This window comes from Motacilla alba, chromosome 1, assembly GCF_015832195.1.
Source record: "Motacilla alba alba isolate MOTALB_02 chromosome 1, Motacilla_alba_V1.0_pri, whole genome shotgun sequence".
NCBI classification, from domain to species: domain Eukaryota; kingdom Metazoa; phylum Chordata; class Aves; order Passeriformes; family Motacillidae; genus Motacilla; species Motacilla alba.
In genome coordinates, this window is record NC_052016.1 from 50,899,431 (window position 1) to 50,919,927 (window position 20,497).

The 20,497-nt window shown below is 38.0% G+C and overlaps 1 protein-coding gene across 1 annotated transcript in view; it reads right to left on the reverse strand.

Moving 5' to 3' along the window:
* Positions 1–541: 541 nt before the first annotated feature.
* The window catches only part of GUCY1A2 (guanylate cyclase 1 soluble subunit alpha 2), a 137,786-nt gene continuing 117,830 nt past the window's right edge, over positions 542–20,497 (reverse strand). The window contains exons 7-8 of the mRNA XM_038129976.1: positions 14,370–14,524; positions 542–3,461 (exon numbers count right to left, since the gene is read on the reverse strand). Of these exons, the coding sequence (XP_037985904.1) occupies positions 3,254–3,461; positions 14,370–14,524 (363 nt within the window). The 3' untranslated portion in view covers positions 542–3,253. The remainder of the gene's footprint in view (positions 3,462–14,369; positions 14,525–20,497) is intronic.

Consider the following 20,497-nt stretch of genomic DNA (forward strand, 5'->3'; position numbering starts at 1 on the left):
AGAAATGTTGAGTTTGACTACCACCTAATTGACATGACAACATCAATCTTGACAATAAGTTTCATTTAACTTTGTAAAGGTGTACAACAAAATAAGCTTGCAAGCTAATATGAAAGGCAGCAGATGCAACTACTATTTAGAAAGTGCTGAGAATTTGTTTTACACTTTCCTCACATTGACATAGAACAATGTCCCCAGAGAGCCCACACTTTTTTCATTAGCATCCTTCATCATAACACAAATAACATAATACCTAGCATCTGTGCTGCAGTTCTAGATATGTTACCTTTACATAAGCTTATGAAAAACAAAGACTGCATATTTCATATAGTCAGTGTACTCGGATTGGGGGAGCTAGATGATATATTTGCAAACACTATCAATGGTGATACCAATTTTCAGTTGGTATTTGATGTTCTATCGCACAGATCTCTCTGATTTTAAATCTCCTTATACAACAAAAAGTCTCTGAGAGGATGAGGATGGTGATACAAACTGGTTTTGATTGCCCCTCCAATTTGCCAGTAAAACTAGCATGTTTCCATTGATCAAGTTCAGGTGCAGAACTAACCTAGATATTTCTTATCGGCAACTGTAAGAGACAAGATATTGAACTACAAGCTTGTGGTCTAAACCTCTAAATTTGTACTCTTCACATAGGACTGTGGGCGGTGAGAAGAGAAAAAGAGCTTGGCCAGATAGGTTAAGATTCTGACATCAGCAACTACTGAACAATGAAGATGTGCCAGAGAAGTCCAACTGAAATCTAAATCTACTAATGGCTATTTGAAAAAAATTCACTCTAGGGAACTAAGTAATGACATCAGAACTATGGATTTATTAGCTGGGAAGTGGCATTCCTCTTTCAGTGGTGAAACATGAACTTTGATCCATTTATGATTCTTACGCATCTCACTGGTGTTCCCAGGATAAAAAAATGCATGCTACATCCTGTCTACGTGCAAACTAACGGCTATAGGCTAAAACTTGTCATCCTATGCAGGAAATTCTCAGATCTGTAATCCGAAAGGAAATTTCACAATCCCAAGCTTGAACAGTTTTTTTAAGTAGTTTTTCAGATAGGCCACAGAACTCCATATGCTGTTTATGTAGGTAGATAAATAAATAACTCCTCTAATCCCAAGAACGCTCTAATACCAATGGAAGAAATCTTTAACATCAGTATCCCACTAGAAAGTGAGGGAATTTGCATTAAAATAGGTTTCTGGGCTAATTCCCATGCATCTACCCTCCTCAGGCAAGGAAGAACTCACCCCTGCATAATAAGTTCAGACATCATCTGCATGCTGAAGTCGGTAAAGGTTCAAGACAGTCCTTTCTCATCCAGAAAGGCTTTAAGGAAAGGAATCCTGAAACACATTCAGCACAGGCTAGCAGTGCCATGCTGACTCGCAGGAGCTACTGGTCAAAGAGGAGAAATAGAGAACTGTCATTCCCTCCACAGAAAGATCCAGCTGGACAATCTTGAAATGCAGTGAACGTTATTAACTTATTTTCAAGAGGTGCCTCATGTTATGACTACTAAATCCATAAGCAAACTCATTTCTGTTCTGAATTAGAGAAATGCAGAGTATCTTATGCCTCCTAGTTGCTGCTGAGTCTTGTCCTTGATTAAAGTGATTAAAGGCCCACGTGCAGCTAAGCCACTTTGGAATCACGGCACAGATTTTAACTAACAATCTGCAAGCTCACAACATCACCCACCCCAGTATGATCCAAAGGCAACACACCCACACAGGAAAACTGACCACCATTACTTGTGAAAAAGAAAACCTGAGAAATAAACAATGCCTGAAAATGTTCCAGATACACATCTTGCTTGAACTGGATTAATTGAAGACAATAATACTGTATTAATTTTCAACAGCAAAGAATTGGCCTTTTTTTATTTTTGGGGGGGAGGGGTGGTTTTGTTTTTGGTTTTGGGGTTTTTTTGTTGTTTTGATTTTGGGTTTTTTTTTTTGTCTTGGACTAAAAAAAATCTTGAACTGCCATTTGCATTAAACTTGGAAAAGTACTGCCTTTCCCTTTTTGGTGTTTTTTTGATCTTAACTACATAAAGCAGGGGACCTTCAGCCAATCCAACAACAGAGGAAGTTTCCAAATGAGCAATTGTTATTAACAGAATGGATTTTCAACAATCAATCTGGACTAGGAGTACAAGTCCTATTAAAAATGTGGAAAACCAGCATCCAGAGATCTTCCAGTGTCTGCTGGAATTCCTCAGAATAAGTTTTCACAAGAATAAATTTTTAGAGAAGTTCAGGGCTTTTACTGAAAATCAGTTTGGATGATAATTTAGTGGGAAAACAAGTCCCATTGAAGAGAACTTGTCTGTTTGTCCACACATTGATCTTCTGCACTTTGTTTACATTGTCCTGGAAGGACTCGACATACAACACTGTAGGACAAGTACTGAACATTATTTTAGATAAGAAGACAGTGCTCATCTAAAGCTTTAGCGTAAAAACCAGATAAAGTGATTTATCAAAGTGGGGGTTTTATTCTGTAAATACTGATTTTTTTTTTGTTGCCAAAAAAGTCACGAAATGCCTTCTTCCCACTTGTATAACAATAAGGTTTGATAGGTAGAATGTATGAAATATACAGTAACTTCTTCTGAAAAGCTATCTAAGCTCACTCAGCTTACAGTATGTGGAATGTAATCATCCAGTAAGTGAAATATGTATAAAAATAGGTAAAATTCCTACAATATTTGTATTGAGTCATAATTCCTCCTGCCAGGAAGGTTACAATAGCTCTACAGTATATGTATGAAATGCTTGTTCATAAAGTTAAAAAACATCATTACCTTACTGAAGAACACATTACATATAGGAATGCATAATCAGAACTGACTCTCAATTCTGCTTAGCTGGTGCAAATCTACAGAGAACCATTATCCTTTCTGCACAAAACAAGACCAACCTCTAATTTGAGAGTTGGGGTTTTGTTTCGTTGTTTTGTTTGCCATAGAGGGGCCAGACTGAAGTTTATGAAAGAAATTCCTCTGGAAGTGGAAGTACATTGTTTAATATTTTTTTCCCTATCTCCACTTTGTTTGCTCACAGCAGTTACCCACCTTTTAAAACAATTATTGCCTGACATTACAAGGAGCTTTTTACTGCCTGTTTAGAAGAAGGCAGTGAAACACAAAGAACCTCCAACTCCCCTATCATGACCCAGTTCTGGGCTTGTGCTTTTTTGACAAGTCTTTGATCTGCAGCAGGCCTCATAGGCTGGTCTCCCGGAGGAACATGGTGCCGATGTTGTAAGACACCTTTCTCACTCTGGCAGATGTGACGGAAGGTTTTGGCGGCTTCTGACCACTTCTGACCTCCAGGAAGTAACAGATCCCAGGAATTTCCTTTGGAAAGTTTTCTGGAAGCTCTTCACGGGAACGAGGGATAAAAATAAAGTTTTCTTCCTTTTTCAAAAGCCTGGAGAAAAACAAAACACAGGGATATAAAACACTGTAACACTGTAAAACACGTTCCAGAAAAGCCTCTTTGGAAGATGTGGATCCTATGTGCAACCAGGTAAAAAATGAGTTTACACTATTACATATTATAGAGAAATTCTAAGTCAGGATCCTCAGCTGATCTATATGAACTTATCATCGTTAACTTCAAGGAGCTATATTGACTAAGATCAGCTGAAGGGATGGCTCAAAAAAACATTCTCTGAAAATCAGTGTCAGTATTCAGAAAGTAATGTACCAGAAAGAGAACCAAATTCATAATGAAAGTTGTCCAGAACGTATCATTTGGCTTAATTAAAACGCTTTAGTCTGGTCAGTCTGGCAGAAATTAACATTTCAGAGCAATGGCTACCACCAGGTTTCCCACTGGAAGACCGGTATGAAGGTGGCAGTGCTTGGGAGCTCTCCCAGATAAAAGCAGGGAGGTCAGTTTGTGCCCATCTTACACTCAGTAGTACTGTTTTTCATAAATTGGGTTCAAATACAGCAAATCCAACTTCAACAGCAGAATTCAATCTGACACTATCCATCAACAGTACCCCATTAATCTAGGCTATTTGGTTGGGTCAGAAAGGGATCCAGGTTCCCTGGACCCACAAAGCCATCTCGTGGCATGCCTGCTCAGCTGGTACAACACTACAGACCCCACTATGCTGCCTTCTGCCATTTTCCATCTTAATCATGGTGGAGAAATCTCTGTCTGGTTAGACCTGAAAATTTAGGGCATCTTTATCAAGTATCTTCCTCAGAACTAGCTGGACTTGTAAAATAAAGGAAGTAACTCTAGACATTTTCTTTTTGTTTCCAAAGTAAAATAAGTTAGTGGTATTCAATCCCTTACAGCATTTAAAAGAGCAGTTTTGAGACAATGGTAAATTCTGAGCACAGTTGGATATATAAAAGCCTTCTTCCTCTTTTCCCTCCAACAATATTTATTCTTTCTCTCAATCAGTTTGAAGCTCAAAAACCTAATTGGGAAGAATTGTATAAGTTTCCACGGAATTTTGTAATAGGTAGATTATTTAATGCCTGTAAAGTTGATTTCTGGAAAGCAAATGAATGAATGAATCCTCTTGCCAGGAGAATTTTGCAGGATTATCAGTATATGCAGTGGCACTTCTTTACAGAGTATTTCTCATTAGTTTTGCATGAGACAGTCTGTGTAAGCTCATTGACATGTAAAGGCATTTTCTTTCCAGCTTTTAAATAATCACTTGGTTATAAAGCCAACAAAGTTTTTGCCTTTGAACTTCTGTGGAGAACTTTATTTTGCGTGTGGTTTGAAGGTCGAGATTGTCAATTTTATGATCAAAATACTGTGATCTTTTCTAAACTGCATGAATGTTAGTGGAGGCCTCTACAGAGAAGCTTCTCTTTTAATCTCTGCAATGTTTGCAGTAAATATTTTATATGTCCGGACTACAGGTTTAATATACTGAAATAACTCTTCACAGCTTCCCAAATGAGATTTCTGCATGTAACAGCTAAAATCTTAGAACTTTCTGAGCTAAATCTGTAAGCTTTCATTGTAGGCACTCTTCCCCACACTGACTATTCACTATGGAGCATCCAGCCTTCCTAAAAATCAATGGTTTCCTCATCAGAGTCTAACATCATGTAGTTTTAATGACAGCTATACAAATCCAAAACTGTAAAGTATATCTACATGATTTGATTAAGGTCAGGACTAGCACTAAGATTAGCTGGTATTTCATACTATTTCCTCATAGAAATAAAAGTCCAAGATATTAATTACCCATCTTATTTGCACTTGTTTTGTGAATGGTAACTTGGTTACAATTAAATGCTCCAGGACTGACAGACAATTAGTCTTTTGAAGATTCCTCCACTGATGTGGCTTGTGATAGACTCCACATTGCTGTCCTAGATGCATTGCTTCAGTCTCTAACCCTCAGAAATTCCAGAAAGGTCCAGCCTCTAACCCCAGAAATTCCAGAAAGGTTCAGCTGACCTTGGGATAAAATTTCAGCTCTCAAGCAAGCATGGCAGAAAACCTTTGTCACCAAATGTTAATGGAAGTTACTTATGATTACATTCTATCCTACTTACTTTACACTTCTAAGGGTAAACAAAAAAAAAAAAAGGAAAAAAAATAATAAAATTTCATAGAAAAAATATTAATAGAATAATACTATTAAAAAGATTTTCATCATGATGGAAATGACCTCTTGTTAGCTTTCTCCTAAAGAATACGTTTTTTGAATTCCTTAAATAATATATTGGTCCTGACACTTGGCTTCCCAGACTGAGAATGAGATCATAATTCAGAAATTGCCTCTGATTTCTCACATCTTTTTGTACATACTAAAGAAACAAGTTACCTGCAAATTCTCAGTGCATATCAGTGAAAATATTTTTCTGAAAAATCTTCCCTCTTACTTTTAGGCCACTTGTGATGTTAAAAAGAAATCAATAGCACCTGATGGCCATGACCATTTCTAAGTTGATTGAATTCCTTTTTATGGGTACAAAGAACCCCAAAAGATCCCTGTGCCAAGCAGGTGAATGAACAGTGCACAGCCTTAGGGATGTGCGCTGAGCCGCACTGACTGGGTCAGCCCACTGCGTGGTGGCCTCACCTTGGCTGGACACAAGGTGCCAACCAAGCCACTCTATCCAATGCAATCCATTTTTTGCACTTCCTCTCTGGTTCAGGAGAAGATCCAGTGTAAAACCTTCTGCTCTGGACATTTCCTAGGTGCTGGCACCCAGTTCAGGTTGGCTGCCTCAGCTCACGGACTGCTCTCAGAGCCCTCCTTTGTGAAGGGGACAGGCTGCCAGTTGTAAAAGCCTGAAAGAACAATCTACCCTGAGAGCACAATCTTATCCTTCACCTTCAGGAAATTATGTTGCAGCTTTAACTGTATAAAAAATGTCCCCAGATTGTCCCATATTCAGAGAGCTTAAGCTGAAGTTACACAACCTCCGCAGTTCAGGAATATTCATATAACAACTAGTCTGAAAATATCCCAAAGCATTTATCTTAGCTGTATTTTCTGAATCACTTCTGTGAATTTCCCTTCAGGGCACTATTGCAAAGGATATTTTTATAGCAGGTTTTTCACAGGTTCAAAATTCTGGGTTCCACTCAAGTAGTTGAATACACAATTTACAATTCAGAGCTCAAATTGTGAGGGTCAAGATACTCAAGCATTCCTATAAATTGCCTGGAATTAGGTCTGCCCTCAGCTTGTCTTCTTCGATGATGTTTCAGGGGAGGAAGAATTTCTGAAACAGTGATTTGCAGTTGATTAACTTTGATACCTTCTCCTCCTAATCTGAAATCTTCCAGAGCTTTTAAAATTCTTGTTCTGTCCCTTCCTTGCTGGGAATGTTCTTGCTTTCAGACAAAAGGAGATAGTATCTGAGAATTATCCTATTTTTTTTTTTCTTTTCTGCTCATTCATTTAAGAAAAAAATCAGGAGGTCTGTGTGTGAATGAAAATTGGGATCATACTTAGGGGGAATCTTGAAGAAGCTCGTAAAAGCTGTAGCTCTTTCTTCACATAGATGAAATGATACAGTAATTATATTTCAAACTATCTCGGCAAGAAACAGTCACATCTTCATCACAGTTTCTATATTCAGAAAACCATAGAATCACTGAATATGCTGAGTTGGAAGAGACCCATCATGAATATCAAGTCCAGCTCTGGCCCTGCACAGGACCATCCCCAAGCTCCACATCATGAACTTGAGTGTGTTGTTCGAACACCTCTTGAACTCTCTCAGGCTCAGTGCTGAAACCACTTCCCTGAGGTGCCTGCTCCAGTCTCCAACCACCCTCTGGGTGAAGCACCTTTTCCTGATATCCAGCCTAAACCTCTCCCAACTCAGCTTCATGCCTTTTTCTTGACTTCAGTCACAAGACTGAAGAGATCAGTGCCTGCCCCTCTGCTTCCCCTCATGAGGAAGCTGCAGCCTGCAAGGAGGTCTCCCCTCAGTCTCCTCTTCTCCAGGTGGAACAAACTAAGTGATCTCAGCCACTCCTCATACGGCTTCCCCTACAGACCCTTCACCCTCCTTTGGACACTCTCCCATAGTTTAATGTCTTTTTAATGTTGTGGCACCCAGAACTGCCCCCAGCACTGGAGGTGAGGCCACCCCAGAGCAGAGCAGAGCAGAGCAGAGCAGAGCAGAGCAGGACAATCCCCTCTCTTGTCCGGCTGGCTGTGCTGTGCCTGATGCCCCCCAGCACAGGGCTGGACAGCCCTGCTGGCTGCCAGGGCACTGCTGGCTCATGTTCAACTTGCCACAGACCAGGACTCCCCGGTTCCTTTCCATAGTCCTTGTCTACAGCCTCTCATTCCCTGGTCTATACACACAAGCAGGGTTGCCTGGTACCACGCGCAGAATCTGGCACTTGCCCTTATTAAACTTCATTTGGTTCTTATGGCCCAGCCCTCTAATTTGAAGTAAGAAATGGTGATTGCTCATCTCTCCCATCTGAACTAACAGAGAGTTGCTATTGCAGAATTATTTGTTACAAAGCTCTCTATACCAAGTGCATGTTGCCCATGACGATTCTTAACTCTCTCCATGCCCACAGTTTTCCCCTCCGTCTCTTGGAGATGTCAGGCTCTTGTACTTTTCACTGTACTGCTGAATCAGAGCACAAAAGCACCCACTCAGAACTAAACTTCACTGTGAACTTTTCTTTAGGACAATTGGTCCGTATAGACCAAAATTGAACAAAAGTTCTAAGAGAAATAAAATGCTCTACAACAAAGGAAACTATGCACTGCGCTCCTAAACATAGTATGCACCACTGGCCAGGTCAATCTTCCATAAATCCAATCTATCACAGGGAGAGAGATCAACAAAAGAAAAAAGTCCTTTCTGCCCAAACTCTAAAAGTACTGTAAAACCTTTTAGCTAACCTTGTTTGCATCAACCCATCAATTGGTATAATTTGGAAAACCTAATTTAATGGCTTTCCAAACAGGCTATGAGAAGACTGTCTCCTGTTGGACTGCTGCTCCCTTCCTCTGTGGCAACAAGTGTTGCTTCCTTCACCAACTGGGCATTTTCTTGATAACATAAAACAGCTCTTTTTTTTTTCCATATAAATACAGATAATACATTATTACAGCACTCACTAGAAATTTTGGAAGGTTGCTCTTAAAATACTCTGTATAAACATATGGATTTGCTATTGTAATGCTAAAAATCAGTGCACTTGGTTCTAAACTTTAGCAGGTTTGAATTTCTCCCTCAGTTTCTGTGCATGCTATAAACATAGAGAGAATGGAAAAAAAAACCAAAACACTGACTACATCTCTACCTAATTAACTGCACATTGCATTTATTACTTTTTAAACTATGGAAGTTAGTGTACTGGTGTTCCTTCTTCATACAGGTCAACTGTGGAAACGTTATGAAAGGGCCAGTACTTATTTTTAATGGAATATATTTCATACCACATGCAATTCAGCATGGTGAGTGTCCATCTCTGACCTTTAACACTTTTTTTTCTCACTCACCTAAGCAGAAAGAATACTGGGTTTCTGCTCTCTGTTTGGGACATCAGAGGCTCAGTGCACAGGTTTGCTACTAAAAGGCCTCAGGCTTTACACTGATGTAACAGTGCTGGCCTCAGGACCTGCCTGGATTTTTGCAGGCTTGGGCTTTTAGTAGTTTTAACAGCTGTGTAGCCAACAGATGACTTTTTCCTAAACTTATTTTAGCTTTAGATCAGCTGTGTGAAACTGTGGGGTAACATACACTGTTAACTACTGAACAGTGACCTAGCAAAGCTATCCTGCGTAGAGTGAACCTTGAACAAAAACACAGTGTCACAAAGCACAGCACAGACAGACACCAGAGGCCCAAGGACCACCATCACAAAACACAGTGACTATGGGGGTGCAGCCTCACAGTAGCAGGTAAAACCGGGAGCAGAAACCCAAGAAAAAACAGCGCATTTTGACTATGCTTCTAAAATTAGACTAGCAAAAATTTTCTGTGCCCATGAATAAGTTGTCCAATCTGTCCAAAACTAAATTTGTCTGTCCACCAACATCTTTTGAAAATATACATGGTGAACTGAACAACATAAAACCAAAGTTTTTTAAAGGATGCTGAGAAATAAAATCTGAAATAATCTGAAAAGGCTCTTGGAGATCAAGCCCACTGGTTTGACCATATGAGGGAGAAAAATATAGATGTAGAGATAGCTATAACCTGTAGGAGAAATAATACACATAAATACATATATCCTGTAAGAAAAAGAATTTGATAAAAATAAAAATCAATAAGGACTTAAAAGAAAAGCCTAATTTTAATTTAAAATCCCTGTAAAGAGGGAAGTATAGAAATACTTCCTAATTACATAGAACTTCTTTCATACAACTTTCTGTGAAAGTACTATTAAAAACCTACATTGGTTTTAATCAATTTAAAAGGCTGAGATGCAATTTATGCAGGTGAACACACAATGATCTCACCCAGCTCAATAATGTGGCACACCTGGGCTGCCCTCTCCCCTAAATTAAGATAAAGATGTGGGACACAGGCTGTTCATCTTTGCCTAAGCTCAGGTCCCAGATGCATTGCCCAGCATGTGATAATGGAAAGTATCTCTACCCAGCACTGAGTGCCAGAAGCACATTCTCCACCAGAGAAATACATGGTGCAAAAGACTAGAGGTAGAAAGAAGAGGAAAAAAAAATTAATTCCTAAATAGGAGTTACTTGACAAACAGGAACAAGTATGTTTACCTGCTTTTGATAACTTAGAAATCCCAAAGCATTACATTTGAACATTACTGGGAAAACAAGACAAATGTGGGTATATTATATTAATATCTCATAAAAATCATGATTAAAGGCTGAAAAAAAACCCTAAAACATATTTGATTTCTCTCCTGTGCTGAAGAGTCTCATAAATCTTACTATGCTTCCTTTCTGACTACAGAAAATAGGGTAATTGTATTAAATTCAGGATAATGTAGATGAATTAAATAAACTTCTTTTCCTATTCTTTTCTGTCTGTATGTTTATACAGGGACCAGTCTGGGATGCTCAACTTCCTCTCCAGTTTCCACATTTTTCACTGGAAGTTTTACCAATGCTATTCTAGTGATTTAATTTCACAATGCCCAGTGATTGAAAGCAAATGGGGATCTGTGATCCTGTGTCCAAAGACCTGTCTGAGTCAAGAAAACAGGATATTTCAAACAGAAGTGATGTTTCAGATTCAAAAAATGCAAAGTCCACCTTTGTAAAAGGTGTTGTTTCACACCTTGTAGAGCTCTGCCCAGGTAGGTGTAACTGGAGCAAGGCTGCCCCAGGCTCACTGCTGCTGCTAAGCAACAAACATCACACCTTGTACTCACCATTTTAGACTCTGATTCTTACTTAGGCAGATTACAGGCTTGAAGAGAAGTGTCTGTAACCAATTATAGGTATTCTGAGGTGTGATTATTATTTGAAATCTGATGACACTTCAGGATGCATAATCTTTACTGTAAAATGACAGCTGGTAAGTATTGGACATGTTTCAAGGACCTGCATGCTTTATAAAACTTGTATCACAACCTCCATCAGGGGCCATGGTAGACACAAACACATGATGATAAATGCCAGTAGTTTCATATAACTGAAAATTCTGTTGTTTTCATACTGACTGCAAAATCATCTACTTTGAAAAACACTTATTCTTAGATAATAGAAGTATTAACAGCAATATTAACAAAGTGCACAGCAGCACAGTGTGATCAAATAGGAGCCTTTAATAGAATATGAAGTTAAATACAAATAAATTTTCAATTTCTGATGAATCACTTTCTTTATACGCTATAAATATATACTCATACAAATTATATTTAACAAAAGTTACATATGGATGCATCAGATCACTACTTTTTGATTTGGAAACCACAAGGATATTATGTTAAATCTCACAGACCACGTTCAGAAACTCTGAATGATTTTGCCCTTTGAGTATTTTGTAATTGCAGTCTCTTCTGGCCACTGTGTCAACAGTTTAACTTCTTGACTTCTTCCCTGTTTGTTTTCAAGCTTCCAACTATGCCAGAAGGTATAGTTTAAAATCAACTTTTCAAGTTGCCCCACGCACATTAATTTTATCTTTTCACATAATTTCCCAAGCCTGTAATATAAAATTGTTCCTAGCCTGATCATCACTACTTCCAGCCACTCATTTTGAATAACTGCATTTCATTCAAACACATATTTTCTTGCCATTTCTACTTCCTTCACCATAACCATGTGTCTAGCCTGTTACTTGCACTGCAAGTTGTCTGAATCAAGCATTGATTTTGTTCAGCACCTTAACAGCAGATTGTTTACTGAGCACAATAACACAGATAAAAAAATACCAATAATTCTGTGTTTTGTTGTGTATTGTTTTGCAATTTTATGTTGCAGCATTACTACATAGTCAGTTACTTTTCTACCTTTTTCCCTTTTTGAAGCAACAGACTACACTGATAACTGTCTTCAAGGTAAGTACAGACATTTAAGTCTTACAAGGTGAAAATTCAGCTATCTTGAAAAAAAAAGGTCCTACACATACTGGATTTCTAGAATTAAAGGGAAGTGAAAAAAACCATTTTTGATGCAACCTGAGAGATATGCAGGGTGAGAAGATCTGACTCAAATTTTGGTACCTAGGATTTAGTAAGAACACTCTCCAAGGTGACTCACATTTGACCTACCATGGTACAGTATGTCCAGTGGCAGCCAGGCAGACATGAGACACAGGAAAAGAGAAGCCATCTTCTCTGTGCCACAATGTACTAGGAGTCAGAAAACGAGCAGCACAAACCCAGAGATTTCTAACAAGCTCCATACACAGGCCCTCAAACTAACTTTCAGAACAGTTTTTTAAACAGCATTGTGATGAAAAGAAAATATGGTCACAGAACCACAAAATCAATGGGGTTGGGGACCTTTAAAGCCCTTCTGGTCCAGCCCTCTCGCAATGAACAGCAACATCTTCAGCTAAATCAAGTTGTTCAACAATGATGACAAATTTGTGTCTCACAGAGGAGGTGCTGTATCACTCATAACTAAATTGCTGCCACACAACTGGCACTGTGCACTGGCCCCAGCATGAAGAGAGTTCTGTGCACCACAGGTCCCACAGCTGCTTTCTAGTTATATTTCCATAAAGCTGTCTAGCCCACCAGTTTCTGCTCTCAGGGACACAAACATGAGCAAGCAACACCATAGCCCCAAGTGAAATCAGTCCCCTGAACCACATTTGTGAAGCACTAAGATCTCTTTTCTGAAAAAGTATGGACTGCACTTTCAGAGTATCTTGAAGACTATCTCAGGCTGGAGAACAGCACTTCATAAGAACTCATCCTGTTCAAGAAAAGTCCACCTCCCTGTCACGGGGACTTGGTCACCTTTTGCCAGACCACAAGCCACACACTGAAGGCACTGCTACTGTGTAATTTTTGTAAATGGAGCATAAAATGGTAAACAAAATTATGGTGGCTATTGAAACAAGGTTTTAGAGGGTTCCTTCTATCCCATAGTGGATGACCAAGAGTCAAATGCTGTAGAATGCTGTGTATGGAAGATCCCAAAACCAATTTCTTTTGAAATGATACCAAGCTCCAAACAGAAATTTCCTATATATTTATGGAATTTATTTTTATTTAAATAAAAATTATTTCTGTAAACAAAAATATATTAGATTTGGAAAATAATAGATTGTCTTTCTCTTGCATGTTACCAGACAGCTGTATGAATTGATTTCTGTTCACTTTATGATACAAACCCTATTCAGTTATTCTACCTCTTGTTCAATTTGTTACACTTTCTTCATTCTCAAAATATGATCTCAAGCGTATGGGCTCTTCAGAAGAAGAGCCCATATGCACTGGTTTATGCACTGGTTTAATTACTTTTAACTTTAATTTCTGACTGATTCATATTTTAACATAGCAGACACTTCAATACTTGGATAAAGAAGTCCCATTTAAAATTTTTATTTACATAGACAGCTATGGGAGAAAAGATTTGAGATTCACAGTTCTGAATAGGAAAAAAAAAAAAAAGAAAGAAAAGCAATACTGTTTGAGCAACTGTGTACAGATTTACCACACAGTCTCAAAATGTTACTTCAGAAAATTACTTCAGATACAGAACACCGGAAGATTGAGATATCCTGCCAAAAAAAAGTGAGTGCATCAGCTGTACTCTAAGCAGTAGAAATTCTAATAGTCAAACTGTCAAATTTGAACCATAAGGAACACCTTTTTTATTTAGGAGCTGTTCCTCATAACCAGATTTAATCAAGCCCTCTCTCCATTTGCATAATTTCTTCAAAACGCTAGGGATAATGCTTTGCCATTTTCAATCTTTTTCCTACGTTATGAGAATGCTTCTATCAAGTGTGTCTTTACAGTGCTAAATAAGAAATTTTGTCTTCAAGAAAGCATTAAATCTCTTTGTAATCTCTTGGCCTTACTGGCAAAATTAGACTTCTTTCTGAGACAATGGGAGTGTGCTCTCTTTCATGAGCTGTGTTTAGCGGGTGGAACCCAAATCCCCAGCCAAAAGCTGTAATAGTGCATAAAACTATGTCACTTTGGGAGGTATCTCGCACTTCTTCTGTTACATATTATTTCTAGCAGGAATTGGCTGGCTTTTCTGTTGTGCCTCCTTGCCTCCAATGCCTGACTTCTTTGCACATTCTGATACAAACCTGCAAACAAAAGACAGACATCCCCACGCAACACCTCTTTCCTCTGTCCTGATGCCCTACCAACTTTCTGTTGAATTCCACGTTTTGAGGACAGAGCATGTTACAGGACGGAACTAAAAACAGGCTGGAACAAAAACAATAGGAGACGGTGAAGAGGACTTACTGGTATGTGGTGGGACTGACATTGATGCGGCGCGGGTGACTCCCTGACTCGAACTTGCTTGCAAGGGTGACGTTGTTCCCAAAGAGGCAATAGCGCGGCATTCTCACACCAACGACGCCAGCCAGCACCGAACCTGAGTGAATGCCTATCCTCATCTGGAAAAAAACATGAGATCCATGTCAGGCTGCCTCTCCTGTGCCACCAAGGGCAACGTCATTAGCACTCATCTACAAGCAACCCTTTCAATAAAGTGTAAACTAAAGAAGAAAGAGTGAAGTGGAAAAAAAACCCAGACTCTTCTATTCCTCTAGCTTAAATCAGATGCAGTTAAAATAAAGAAGAACAAAAATATTATTAGCTTTTCACTAAAACTGTTTTCTTCTGTGCCCATTTGCTGGAGACTGATAGTCAAAATAGAAATCATTAAATAAATAGGTTGGGATCATCCAGAGTTTACTGAAGTTATCAGACATCTAATTACACAAATAAATACATTACAGAGGTTATTTTTGCCACCTCTTCTAACACAGGCATTAAAGTAATACCAGTTTTTCTCAAACTAGCAGGAAGAGTAGTTAAATTTTATCTCCTCCATATTTTTCTTCCAAACTCTTCAAGGCCTAAGGTCTTTCTCAGACCTTTCTCAGACTTTGTCAGACAGAGAGATATTGCAGTGGTGATAATGCTGAAGACTGAGGCACCCATGATTTTAAAGGTAATTGTATCCTCCTCAAAATAAAGAGGAATAAATCCTCAGCAAATTAAAAAAGACATGTGACATTTCAGCAATCATTCCCTGTAACTGCCTGAGATCTGGCAATTGCATAGACCCATACAGCTCAGAGTCACCATCCAAGTTGCCTTCAGAATGAATAATCAGAGATTTATTCTGCATACGTTTTAGTTAACAATCGCGTTTGCCAAGAAAATAATTTTTACAGATATGGAAGTCTTTTTCTCTTGTTAACTTTATAACAGTAAAAAATTGAAAAGAAGATATTTCTTCTGAGGATACTCTTGCTCATAGCAACTGGACTGCTGCAAAACTTAAGGTGAAGGAAATAAACAGCAGCTCCTAAGAGGGTCTCATGGCGTATGAATGAGTGACTTACCTAACACTGTAGCCAATATGGTACTTTTACTTACTTAATTCAGTAATTGCACTGTGCTTTTGTCCATCAGTCCCTATTTTTAAATAAAAAATACAAATGGACTCAAACACAAATTAAAAAAATATCACTGTTACTCCTTTTTTTTATGTAAAGAAAATGCCAGTATTTGATAACATTGTTGTCCATGAAGTTCTAAGAACATGTGGGACCCCACATTATTTCACTGACTATGGTTCTTCCCACATGCCCAAGACTTTCACCATGCAGCTAAGTACTCTTCTAGTTTTGTTCCTCTCTTATGTGTCACAGACAAAGGGTTCAGAATTGTATCAGCTATACAGTAAGCTCCTGCATAACCTAAGGACATGTTCTGCATTCAACAATGCTGTTAATTACAGACTAGGTTGTTTGGTTTGTTTGTTTCTTTCTCCTTTTTTCTTTTTCTTTTTTTTTTTTTCTGTGAATAAGAATCACTCACTTTAATTGAACTTTCAAACCTTTACTATGGTTTGGAAGACAGCCACAGAAATCCTTCAAATCCTCTATTCCATAGGGCTGGGAAGCATTCACAAACTTGGTTTGTCTGCTGACATCTGTGCAAACTCACAACACTTGGGTTATTTTGGTCATCTTTTGGAGCAATAAGATTTCCTGCTTTTGCTACAACATACATTTAAACTCCACTGTCCATTACCAGTGGAAAAAAGTGCTCCTGCAGTCATGAAGCGGCGGGTAAACAGCCCTTCTCCCTGTAGGTGAGGTCAGTACCTGCCCTCAGAGAAAGACTATGAGCAGGAAGTCTTGCTCACACAACAGCAAGCATGCTGTCAGCTTTCAATAAATAATAAACAAGTAATTACAATGTCTTGTCCTTGTGAGATGGGATGTGAGTTAGTAATTTTGCACACAATTTTAGGAACAGAGTTAGTGAAACCCATTTGTTCCATTGCTACTCTGCACGTTTATTTAAAAATCACAAATTAACTGTGTGCTGTGACCTCTTCCACAGTACACTCAATCACATGTAAAGGCCAGATTGAAACTGTAAGGAAAAGTACTAATTTTGTTTCCTCTAAAAACACAAGAATAATAGTATACATTAGAGAGGATGGAAAATATGACAGCAAAAACATACTAAGAAAATAAAATTTGCTTTTGCAATATATGCAGTGAAAGCTGAAGTTATTGTTGGTTGTTTTGTTACTTTCATTCTTTCCTTTTCATTGCTTCGTTTTATATGGTCACATAGTTTTTTATCATTCAGTGCTTCAGTGATAGATGTGAGGGTTCTTCTGTACTATCTTAAGAGCTTTTTAAAAAACACTTGCTCCTACAATGAAAAAGGTAGATACAGTTTCACAAACACAGGTTAAACTATATAGAGTGTCAAAACCTGAAGTTTTCATTGGGTGGAAGAAAGTTAATGTAGGCTTTCTCAATAAACCTTAGAGATAAATTACACAAAGAATGGCTTACAATAAAGCTCCACATCTGCTTTATTATATAGCTCTCTACAAGAAAAGAGCCTGCAAACACTGATGCTCTTGCCGTAAAGTATTCCTTAGTGTGCCTTATTATACCAAGAATAACCATTATATTGGTCCTATAGTACTTTTTAGAGAAATATGTTTACTTAAAAGTTTCTTTTCAAGATTTTACTTCATTTGCAGATTCGTTGTTCTGGTCTTTTCCTCACAGAGTTGAAAACTGTTGTGTTAACAGCTTCAGGCTCTTTTTTTACAAAGGAAAAAAAATTGTGATCAAATTATTAACAAGAAGGCACTTACTGGGGCACATCAACCTTTCACATTATCTTCGCAGTAAAGAAAATCTGCCTAGACCACAAAACTTAGAACAATAACAACAACAGTTACACAAATATAGTTATAGTTCCCAAGCTGTATTGTTCATGTAGCCCTTATCAGCACTCTCTCAGAACAGTCACCATTAAATATTAAAAATAGCATAGAAAGTGAAAATTAGGTGACAACACTAGGATGCATTTTTTGTCTCGCATAACTCTGTTTATTGCTTTTAATATATGTGTAGTACAGATTATACATTTATTAACTGTCTTAAATGGAGCATTTTTAATAAAATGCATGCTTTTTATCTGTACCAACTGCTCCTTTGTATGTCCTTAATTATTTGGCTAAAGATAAAAGGAAAGCATGCAGCTGAACCTGAATGTTCAGAGACATTATGCACACAAATGGAAAGGTGAATCTTTGGAAATTATCACAAAGAGAAGACAGCTGTGAAAAAAAAACAACCAGTAAATACCATTCCTCCAAGAGGTAAGGAACAGTGAAGAGACTCACAAAAGCCAAAGACATTTCTAAAGCATGATGCTGGAAGGCACAATGGCAAAAAGACATGAACAGTTGGGAAAAATACTGAGAAACCTGTGAGAGATCTTTTAGATGAAGAGGGACAACTTGAACTGAGTGCAATGAAAAACAAGAAAAAAAGATTAACAGATCTGATCTCTGCAAGAGCTGTGGTAACAGTGAAGTAGAGAAAAGCTGATGAGTCAGAGGTGTAAAAGAAAAGCAGCCTGCATTGATCAATGCAATGTGAGAGGAAAGACATGGCTATGTGCAAAGAAAAGAAGCTTCCAAAGCTTGTTTTAAGAAAGTAGCAGTATTTGAATATTTCTTACTGGATAAGGCACAAAGAGCAGAAATGTCTAATACCAGAAGGATAGTGATTTTGTTTAGCAGTGATAAAGAAGATGATTCATAAGGAAAGACGAGAAGCACTGGTCATCATCTAAAATGACCAGTGGAAATGTGCCAGAAGTGGTATCAGTGAGAGCTGATAGTCCAGACTAGACTGCAAGAGGAAAGTCAAGAACAAACAGGAACAAGGATGAACAACACAAAAATATTTGTTCTTTTTCTGAACTGAACATTCTGTTAAAAAATTCTTCTGATGTCCCAAATCTTGAAAAATTGTATGTTACTTCTTTACACCTCCTCATTGCCAAAGCATGTTTTTTTTCTTTTATATCTAGAAGAGCTGGGGTTTTTACTTTGTTTAGTTTTGTTTCTTTTTTATCTGCTGTGCAATTTCAATTACTTGCAATTGCCTGAATGCCTTCTTAGGCACCCTACTGAAAATTGCACTCTTACATCAAAATAAAACCTATTCCAACTGAAATGAGAGTAAATGCAACACTGAAAATTCACAACCCATCTAAAATTGACTTTATGGACAAGTGGCAAAAATATTTTAATAACAGTAAACGAATGCAGTGGCATGACTGAAGTAAATTTCATCATTGCTAATTTGCTTCATAATAGCTTTTTCTGTTAATCAGTACTCTCTCTCAAAAAAAAAAAAATCCAGTCATTTTCATTATGGTCAAAGCTCTTGAGTTTTTTCTCTTTTGAAACCTTTTTGAAAAATGTATTCTCCTTCCTCTTTCCTTATCTCTCCACGTAATTTCCAAGACAAAATTTAGAATGCAAGTGATAAGACAGTCTGAGAAGTAGCACCTGTCTACCCAAAAATGTTTTTGAAAACCTCCTCAAATCTGAAATTTTTTGACCAATATATGTTTGCATATTAATAAGCAATAGAATACATTAACCTTATTTCCCTTCAGTCAAAACTGAGACATTGCATTACAAGATTTAAAAATAATTCCTTTATTAATTAGACCACAGAAAAAGGGTTCAAACTGTAATAATGATTCCTGAAAGGAAAATTAAGCAGGTTTTAAATTATTCCTCAAGTTTCCTATGTACATGGTGCTGTGCAAAAATATTTGCAGTCTTGGTTATGGGCTTATAAATCTATTTTAAAAAGCATAATTCATGCTTTATTCAGAAGAAAAGAGACTAATAGGCAACAGGATGGAGAATTGCATAAGTGTATGACTGTGAAGAATGATTTCTGAGTTGAAAAGAAAAGGACTGCAAATATTTTTGCACAGCACCATGTACAGAAGAAGCTTGAGGAATAGTTTAAAACTGGCTTTATTTTCCTTTCAGGAAACATTACAGCTTGAACCATTTTTCTGTGGTCTAATTAATAAAGAGATTACTGAATAAACTGAAGGGCAAAGTAGGAAGAAAAAGAGTCTGTGGGTACCTTTCTTTTTGTCTTCCAGTTAAGAGTAGTTAATGCTAAAACATGCAAGCAGACTTTCCGACTCACACTAAAGGTAACCATGTAACCTGTCTTCTGATAAGCACAGGGCTAAAAAACATGCTCATTTCCAAAGTTCTCTCTCTGCAACCAGCAATTTTTAGTTCAGGGATTTCCTGAGGCAAAAGAAGTTCTTTTTGTAAAGAAAAGGTGTTTGATGTTCAGTTCCTCCTCAAATATGAATTACAGTAACATTTCAGCATGCATTCTTTCTTCCCACCACACACATGAAAAGAAGGACCTTAATGAACAGTTCTCACACTCTGAAAAACACACTCCCATGCTAGAAAGAAAAGTCTCAGGCTGTCTCACTGGTTAACTGCATCCAGAAGGACACACAGTCCATTTTCTCAGAACTGTCTGCCTTACACAGACACAGATGAAGGAGAGAGGGCAGGCTGGGAAGTAGGTGACACAGCTTGGAAAACAATCACAGGCTGAAGTGATCCCCCACTCAGCCAACTTGGAGCTTTTCAAGCCTCAATAACGTGACTGACTGACAGCTGCTCAAGACTTTGTGCTAAGCTGAGCAGAGCTCAGGGCTGGCACAAGGCAGTAGCTGCATGAAAATAGTTCCAGGCACACGGATGGCCCAAGCCAGAAAGGCAATTAAATACAATAGAAAGCATTCTGCTGGATCAGGACTTTTGGTATCAGTTTCAATAATGTACATTGGTATCTGTACAGTAACATTTCTTAGACAAAAGCACTCCTCACTTTCTGGCCTAATATACTGATTGATACTCTCTGTTTCAGTATGGACCTTCTCCCTTCTGTCCTTGCAGTGTCCTTCAGAAAGGAAAAAGTCACCTCTTGCATGGTGTCTTAGCTATTAGTTCATGACACACAGCCAGATTATTT